Raw genomic sequence first — 9,447 nt, forward strand, 5'->3', positions numbered from 1 at the left:
CCACGAGCAAATCAGCCACTAAAGCTAAAGCGGCCGATTAGCTCGCGGCCCGGCAAGCTTCTCGCTTCGGGAGGGGAAGGAAGAGAAGCTTACCAAGCCGCGAGCTAATCGGCCGCTTTAGCTTTAGTGGCCGGTTTGCTCGCGGCCCGGAGGGGCCGGGAGGGGGAGCCGTGGCCGCCGGCATGGCGGCGGCGCAAACATGCATGCGCGGACTGCAGCGCATGCGCGTTTACGCCCCTGCTGGGCGCAAACGCACGTGTGCGGCAGTCCGCACGTGTGCGGCAGTCCGCGCATGCGCGTTTGTGCTGGGGCTGCCGCGCGTGCGCGGGCACCCGGGCCACCCTCTCCCCCCACTACGCTGCAGCGGTCCGCAGCGAGCGTAAGCTTGCGGACCACTGCTCTTAACTAGTGAAGGAACCAAATCTTTAGGAAAGGAAGGGAACTTCTGATCGGTAACAGAGCTACTCCCCACGCCAACTCAAGTCAATCCATCCTCTTAAGGTGTCACCAAAGCAAACCGGGTTTTATTCTAGCACGAGCTTTCAAAGGTGGCAGTCCAAGTGGGTGGAGAGCACTGCCCCGATCACCCGGCCTGTGGAAGTGGTTCAGAGAAGATACAGAATAATGCCCGGCTTTTTCTTCTGCATGTTCATGGATCACCCCCTGCATTTTTAATTTATGGTTGCGAAACACCCCAAAGTTTGTGTAGCGCAACCAGAGGCTCCACAAATAAAGCACAACTCTTTGCTCAGGACAGACTCGAATAGCCACCCGCTGAGTTGCTGCCGGTGGGAAAGTCAAAAATTAACTCTTTTTGGACTGCCAAAGAGCTGCCATTTCTCTTTCCCTCTGAGGCGGCTACTGCCAGCCCACAAACGGTCAGGATCTCTGAGGGATCCTGCAAGATCAAGTTCAAGGGTCCCGATGCTGCCCCCAACTGTCCCTTCCGGCAAGGGAAGGCTGCCGGACGACAGTTATAGTTGTCTGCGACTGCAGGCCACATCTTACACCCCACCCGTTTCATAAAGTAAAAAAAAGGCTTAATACAAGAGTTTGGGACTTTTCTTTTTTTAAAAAAAGCAACGGCCTTTTATTTTGAACACTGTCTTCTCGGAGAGTCCTTTCTCAAACCGAACAGCCGGGCGAGTTCTGTTGCGACAGAGGGGACAAGGGTGGCTCCAAGGAAACCAGTAAGGGAAGTCTCATGTATTTTGAGACAGATGCAAATAAAAAAAAAAAACATTCTAGAGGGCATATGCAGCGTTATTTAAAAAAATAAACCCTGGGCAAGGCCAGAGGCATATTCCAGCTCACAGGTCTGCCCGCACACACCAGGAGCTCCAGGACATTCGCCACAAACTTATACTATGCCCTGGCAAAAGAGGAGGGGGTGGCGATGGTTTCTCCTTAGCGCCTTCTCCGGTCAGGACTCCGGCTCCTCCTACGGCCGCCCCTGAAATGAAACGGATGAGATTAAAAGCCCTGTCACATTTTTTTTGAACGGCAGTTCGGACATGCAGCACAACACCCTAGAATCAGTTCTTTGAAGGGCCTTGAGCCAGCCACATGATGGGCTGCAGGACCCCTTCTGACCTAAGAAGGTAACCAAGTGGCAAACCTCATGCCCTGGAGAGCGAGCACGGTGCAAGGGTTAGTGTCTCACGCTGTGACCTGGGAGACTCAGGTTCAAATCCCCACACTGCTGCCATTGTATCCTGCTGGGTGACCATGAGTTAATCACAAACTCTCAGTCCAAACTACCTCATAGACTTGTTGTGAGGATAAAATGGAGGAGAGAAGGGTCCCCACGGGGGAGAAATACAGGGCATAAATGAAGTAAATAAATATACACTGAGAGGGACAAACTGTGTAAAACCAGCAGAAACAAAATTTGAACTTTGTTTCCTGGTAGAGTCAGTGTGATGCACCTCTGCAACGTCTTGACCAGACAGCTGGTAACTTTTTATTCTACCTTGCAAAATAATCCCTACATTTTGGAAGATGGCCAACCAAAACCCCCCGCTTGTAGCAGATAAGCATACCTTGTTTTAACTATGGCTAGTTTGTGATATCAGAATTTAGTGCTTTGACAAGTGCTGCTTTTACAGTCTCCATACTTCCCCTGCAGAGACCTGAAGGGTACCCTTCCGGGCACTGGATCAAGGAGAGTGGCAAAGGAAAAGCCAGGATGTTATTTTTACATCCTGTGAAACTGTAAGAAGAGTTCTTATGCCGCTTTTCTCTACCCGAAGGAGCCTCAAAGCGGCTTACAGTCACCTTCCCTTTATTCTCCCCACAACAGACACCCTGTGAGGGAGGTCGGGCTGAGAGAGCCCTGATATCACTGCTGGGTCAGAACAGCTTTATCAGTGCTTTGGTGAGCCCAAGGTCACCCAGCTGGCTGCATGTGGGGGAGCGGGGAATCAAACCCGGCTCGCCAGATTAGAAGTCCGCACTCCTAACCACTACACCAAGCTGCCTCACTGAGACGGTAGCTAACTAAAATTCAAACCACGGTTTAAGAACCAAGATAGACGCACCCTAGCTGCTTATGGCTAACAGAGTGGCCCTCCTTCAGACTACCACACTAACCACGGTTAAATTCCGCTGTTGCTTTGCATGAGGTCTGAACCAAGCTGCACAGTGACAATTCACTGAAAGCACCAGCTTCCTGTATGCTATCAGGGGAACAAGTTAAGAGATGGGCCCAGTTGCTCCCACGGCTGTGAAACGCTCACCTGCGCTTTCCTTTGGGAGGCCCCCTGACGAAGCACCAATCGACGCTGATGGGCTGCCCCATGAGGTCCTGCCCGTTGAGACCCTCCATCGCCGCCTGGGCTTCTTTGTACGTCTCGTATTCCACTAGTGTATAACCCTGTGGGGGAAGGAGGCGAAGGGATGAGGAGCAAAAGCCAGCCTCCGAGGAAGCTCCCGCACATCTCCATCTCAACATCCGGCACGCTCAGAGTTCAATCATTTGCTCTCCTTAGTTTCCTGCTCTGCAGCCAGCTACGAAGCTGCCTCTCATGGCCTCTGGGCAGAGAGCGGCATTGTGACTCCAGAGGTGAGGGGAATGGGCAACCCAGGGGAATGGCCAATCGCCAGGGACTGCAGGCTGGTTCAATGTCCGCTCACCAATGCGGCCAACAAGAGAGAGCAAGCTTGCCACAGTCAGAACTTAAGCCATTTACAATTCATTTATTTAAGGTCCTTTGACCAGCAATTTCCAACAAATGGACAAAATTACACCAGCGCCAAAACAATGCCAAATCAATACATATAGGGATTAAAGCAATGAGGGCTAGAGACATAAGATTAATAAGATTAATATTAATATCAAGACATAAGATTAATAATAACGTTTTGCACATGCAAATCACTGGATGGCAAGAACTTGAATACAATTCCAAATCTCACCGGGTTACTTCTGCACTGCCAGAAATGACGTCGTCCTTCTACATTTCCTTCCTTGCACCCTCTTCGATGAGGGTTCTGAGTGCCAGGCCCACCCCTCTATCTGTTCCACTTAATATTTCTGGTAAGGTCTTGGAGGAGGAGCTGGTCTCATGGCTGAAGTGCCACTCAGCACTAAACAACCACTCAGGACGTCTGTCCCACCGCTGACCACCCCCTCCTCCTTCCACTTCCCTCTGAGGCTTGCAGCCTACAAATCCCTGCTGTGTGAGAGCTGCCCCTGTCGATGAGTTCCCTTACAGCTGCCTGCAGCCTTTCCAGGTACTGGGGGGAGGGGGAGGCTGTCCGCAAAGTTCTTCCACTCCACCCCCCTAATCCAGCACCCATTTTATTCCTGAATGCAACAAGCTTGGCACCTAATTTTACTTTAAGTGCAAAGCCTAGCTGCTGCAGGGGCTGGAGAAAAAAGAGGCCCAGCAGCTGATACCCTCCTCTTTTTGAAGCCAGGAAAAGCCAACCTACAGCCTTGGGGCAACGGAGGGATCCATCCATTTATATACACACCGCCAGATCCTTGCAAAGATACCAAACACCCCTCCCTACCTTCAGGTAGCCTGTCCGACGGTCAAGGTTCAAGTGCAGGTTCTTGATTTCACCGAATTCTGCGAACTTGTCGTGAATATCCTCTTCTGTGGCCTCCTCATGAACCCCAGTGACAAAGAGAATCCAGCCTTCCACCGCTGTAGGAATGGAAAGCGAGACACAAGAAGCCATCAGTGGTACTTGGGCAAAACAGCTGAGTTACGGGCCTTGCCCAGCAATCCACTTCCACCCCCTCCACAGAGCCCTAGAAAGAGGTGAAGGGAGACGGATGAACACTCTGAGGATACTCACATCTCTGTGGGCCTGGCTCGTCCCCGTCCTGCTCTACGCTGTCGTAGTCCTCGCGAACTCGAGCTCTGGAACCCTCCTCTGATCACAGACACACAAAAGAACAAGCCATGTAGATGCAGACAGAATCCTCGGGGGGGGGGGGGAGGGGCTCGCTCCATGTGAATAACAGGCTGTGGTTTCGTGTCTCTTCTCCTAAGAAGCCATTACCCAGTTCCTACTTCTTACAGCCCCTAAGCGAGCCTTTCTCAACGTTTTTACCATTGAGAAACCCTTGAAACATTTTTCAGGCTTCGAGAAACCCTAGAAGTGGCCCAATCGTGTAGAATATGGGTGGGAAGCATAGTTGTGTACACACTCACACAGGACCCCTTCCCTTTTCCTCCCATTCCAGGTCCATCAATGGCAATTTTGAGAGGGCAAAGCGGGTTGACCTGAACATATGGACATATCACCCAACAAATGTTTAACAAATTTTAACTCCCATCCATTTGGGAAACCCTTGCAGGGCTTACAGGAAACCTCCGGGGTTCACGAAACCCTGTCCTAAGCAGAAGGCTAAACGAATACTGCAGAGAAGTTCTCATCCTCTGCTGACATACACTGGGAGAAGCATTAAGAATTACCTTGTCTTGCAACTAGCTACTTGCCCAGGAAACGAACCTCTCTTTTGCAGACATTATCTTGCCGACCCTTTTTCCCAGCCAGCTGCGCAGCACTCAGGTTGGGCTGTTATGTCTATTAGCCTTCTGAGCAAAGCTTTGATAGGCCATACTATTCCCATTTGCCCATCACAGCAAATAGGCTTCCTGTTTCTGGTGAGGGTAAGAATGACAAGCCCCCTTCTCTAGGCCAGATTTGCAATGGAAGGCAAAGAGTTCGTCCCCACAATTTTGCTGGACTTGGAAGATACACCAAATATCTCTGATAAAGTGTGTCTCTTCCCCTTGTGAAGGAGACAAGAGTTCACAGCTTGCATGAATTCTGGCCAGCTAGCTTCCCTTTATCACTAGCAGAACATAAGAATCCAACTTTTCAAAGTTCATGTGATAGTTTTGGATAAGCTCACATCAATAGGCAGAACACCAAAGAAATTAACCCAGCACAGAAGAGACAAGGCAAACAACTTACCAGAACCAAAGCCTCTGCCTTTCCTCTTTTTGGCTTTTTCCTTCAGCTTGTGAATGCTTTCTAGAACAAGAGACAGCAGAGGAGAATACAGCTGGGTCAATAAACACAAACTGCACAGAATAAGCAAGTTTTCTCATAAGCAATGAACACAATTTACTGTCACTGGCTACTAGCCCCACAGGTACCCGTCTTCCTGAGCCTGGAGCTGGGGAAGGAAAGCAAGGGACCGCCCATGAAATCACAAAGTGCTTCAAAGCACAACCTCAGGGGCAAGGAAGGATTCTGGCGGGCACTTATTTTAGCTGGCCATCAAAGCCAACGAGAATTTATAAATCAATGGTTGGATCAGGGGCAGGGAGAGAAGTACAGGAAACTTGCCTCTTTTGTACAAGTGACTTGGAGGGGGGGTGTTCTACAAGGATATCTCTGGAGCCCAATCCCCAAATATGCACATATGGCCATTTATCTTTTAGATAACTAAACAGAAAGCAAGTCAGAAAGAATAAAAAATAGGGGTCTGGGTAGTAGCTGAGTCCTTCACAAAAGTGATAAACCTGAGCCTGCCTCTACCATGTCAGAATGCAGTAGAGTTTTAAAAAACAGAACATGTCTATGTAAAAAAAAAACCCTAAATGTAAAAAACTAGTAAGTTTACACCTTGATATCCTAGTTTTCTATATGCAGATTAACTTTAGTGGACATGAAATTATAGCCAGTTTGGTGTAGTGGTGAGGAGCACCGACTTCTAATCTGGCATGCCAGGTTCGATTCTGCACTCCCCCACATGCAGCCAGCTCGTCACGGCACTGATAAAGCTATTCTGACCAAGCAGTAATATCAGGGCACTCTCAGCCTCATCGACCCTACAGGGTGTCTGTTGTGGGGAGAGAACAGGGAAGGGGACTGTTGAGCCTCCTTCGAGTAGAGAAAAGCGGCCTATGACAACCAACTGTTCTTCATCAGTCAAGATGCGTTTTTCCACCTCCAGTGAATCTGAGCCAAAGTCAGGCAGTGGAAACAGAGCAGCATGATGTATTTAAAGCAAGGGTGCCCAAACTGTGGCTCTCCAGGTGTCCATGGACTACACTTACCATGAGCCCCTGCTCATGGTGTTGATAGGGCCTCATAGTAATTGTAGTCTATGGACATCCTGAGAGCCACAGTTTGATCACCCCTACGTAATACTCCAAGCACTACAGCAGGGGTAGTCAAACTGCGGCCCTCCAGATGTCCATGGACTACAATTCCCAGGAGCCCCTGCCAGCAAATGCTGGCAGGGGCTTCTGGGAATTGTAGTCCATGGACATCTGGAGGGCCGCAGTTTGACTACCCCTGCACTACAGCTTAGCTCTACCCCACAAGATTGTTGTGAGGACAAGGTGAGATTCAGGAGGCATAACAGGAAGCCCTCGTGGCTGAGAACAGGAGAATCCCTTCGCCCTATGAGAAGACTTCATTCAGCCTAAACAGGAACAAGGAAAATGCAGGCAGAGGCCTGATTGCTGCGTGGGGCAGGGAGAGGGGCGGCGGGATGAGAGGGTCACTCACGCACCCAGAGTTGCCAGCCTCCAGGTAGGGCCTGGAGTCTCCCCCGAATCGGAACTCATCTCCAGGCTACACAGGCCCCTTCCCCGGAGGATGATCTGGAGTCACATCGGAGCCAAACCTCCCCATAGACCCCGACCCCAAACCTCCAGGAAGCGCCCAAGCCAAAGTTGGCAGCCCTCCCCCTCCCAAGCAAGCCCCGCCTCGCACCGTCCCCATCCTCGTCCATGGCGAAGTCCTCCCCGCCCGCCTCGTGAAGGTCCAGCACGTCCGCCATTTTGGTCCGCCAAATTCCGAAGCGAGGCACGAGAGAGACGCCGAGCCAGGCGACGACCGAAGAGCGACGGGAAACAACGGCCACCTCGCGCCTGCGCAGTGGGGCCGGATGGGCGGGACAGAGCTAGCGGCCTTCTGGGAAGAAGGGGACGTGAGCGGGAGCTGTGGGCGCCATCTTGGTAAGGTCTCTCCGGCTACACCCCGCCCTTCTCGACGCGTAGACATAGATAGAGGCGGGTGGCTTTGTGGGGCTTCCCAGCAGCTATGCAGGCGTCACCATAGAGAGTCCTGGGATAGAGGGAAACCACTCACACTCCACCACCCCCTAGTGGTCTAAAGTGGCTCTCAATGTTTAAAGGTAAAGGTAAAGGTATCCCCTGTGCAAGCACCGAGTCATGTCTGACCCTTGAGGTGACGCCCTCTAGTGTTTTCATGGCAGACTCAATACGGGGTGGTTTGCCAGTGCCTTCCCCAGTCATGACCGTTTACCCCCCAGCAGCAAGCTGGGTACTCATTTTACCGACCTCGGAAGGATGGAAGGCTGAGTCAACCTTGAGCCGGCTGCTGGGATCGAACTCCCAGCCTCAATGGGCAAAGCTTTCAGACGGCTGCCTTACCACTCTGCGCCACAAGAGGCTCTCTCAATGTTTACCGAAGTTTATTCTGGGTTAAGGTTTCTGTATCTCTATGGGAGCACTACTTACCCGTTCGTTACAATAGGCCGGTATTTGTATAGAGAGACAGAGAAAGTGAATCGCGTGAATGATCCGGTAGCAGATCGACATGGTTACTTGAAACTTCGCGTGGAGCACACCGGGTAGATGCCCGTCAGTAACACTTGACGGGATGGTGCTTTTAATTTTGTTACCCGCCTTGACCAACACTGGAAGGGCGGGTTACAAATCAAAACGTATTGTTATGGGGCGGAGTAAAAACCGGATAGAGCATTAAACCAAAAAGAGTGCCACAAAAAACAGTGGGGTGCAATACTGAGATGCAAGAACAATAATTTAGAAATGAAAAAGTGTAACTCTCACATCTTTATTGACCTGTTCTGGGCCAAAATGCCTCTGGGACGCCCCAGAACGGGCATTAAACCAACAAGAGAACTGCAAAAAACAATGGAATGCATTACAGACATTTAAGGACAATTCTTTAGAAATGAAAACGCAGAACTCTCCCACCTTCATCAACCCGTTCTGGGCCCAAACGTGTTAAAAGCACTCCAGAACAACATTTTGGAATTCTAAATGCAGACATATTTGTGGCGCTTGCCTGTTCCAGGGTGTCCCAGAGGCATTTTGGCCTGGAATGGGTTAATAAAGAAGTGAGAGTTACACGTCTTCATTACGACAAGATTGTTCTTAAGTGTCTGTAATGCATCCCATTGTTTTTTGCGGTACTCTTATGTATTAAATGCCCGTTCCAGGGTGTTCCTGAGGCTTTTTTTACCTGAGGCTTTTTTTACCTTTTTTTAAGGATTAATAAACATACAGGATTTCCAGTTCTAATTTCCAAAATACTGTTCTCAAGTGTCAGTAATGTATCTCACTGATTTTTGCAGCACTCTTGTTTAATGTCCATTCAGGCTTTTACCCTGTCCATATTATTATTATTACTGTTGTTGTTGGCTGCACAGACTACACAGAGCCAACTTGGTGTAGTGATCTGGTGATCACAGACTGGCTGCTGTGATGTTTTAGTCTGATCCTTGCTCACTCTTCTTCTAAAATGTAGTTTTAAAAATTGTGTTCTTCTCCCCCTGCACTTGGGCTTTTTCAGATCTCAGAAGCCAAGCAGGGTCAGCCCTGGCTGGTATGTGGATGGGAGACCTTTAAGAAAGCCCACAGCTGCCATGCCAAACCACCTCTGAATGTCTCTTGCATTGAAAACAATATAGGGTCTCTTTAAATCAGCTTGGGGCCACTTTCCACCAAGAGCCAAGCAACAGGGAAGAACATTAAACAGCATAGGTGGCTTGTGGCTAGGAATTACAGCTATTCTCCAGTCTAAAGAGTTCCGTTCTGGAGGGTGGGCTGCATAGCATTATACTCCACTAAGGTTCCTCCCTGCCAGAATCCTGCCCATTCCCAGCTCCACCCCCAAAACATCCAGAGCTGGCAACTGTACATGTGGCTAGTCATTGCTGGAAACAACATTCAGTTGACCCATTGGGCCAATCCAACAAAG

General features: G+C 50.0%; 1 protein-coding gene across 1 annotated transcript; it reads right to left on the reverse strand.

The window, feature by feature from the left end:
• Nucleotides 1-1,052: 1,052 nt before the first annotated feature.
• RBM8A (RNA binding motif protein 8A) lies at nucleotides 1,053-7,376 on the reverse strand. Its single transcript, XM_077326515.1, has 6 exons — nucleotides 7,192-7,376; nucleotides 5,437-5,496; nucleotides 4,309-4,386; nucleotides 4,018-4,154; nucleotides 2,739-2,875; nucleotides 1,053-1,453 (listed from the first exon to the last, which is right to left on the reverse strand). The coding sequence occupies exons 1-6, from the start codon at nucleotides 7,256-7,258 to the stop codon at nucleotides 1,408-1,410; spliced, it is 525 nt and encodes a 174-aa protein (XP_077182630.1). The 5' UTR covers nucleotides 7,259-7,376; the 3' UTR covers nucleotides 1,053-1,407.
• Nucleotides 7,377-9,447: the final 2,071 nt, after the last annotated feature.

Source organism: Paroedura picta, chromosome 1 (genome assembly GCF_049243985.1).
Source record: "Paroedura picta isolate Pp20150507F chromosome 1, Ppicta_v3.0, whole genome shotgun sequence".
Taxonomy (NCBI): Eukaryota; Metazoa; Chordata; class Lepidosauria; order Squamata; family Gekkonidae; genus Paroedura; species Paroedura picta.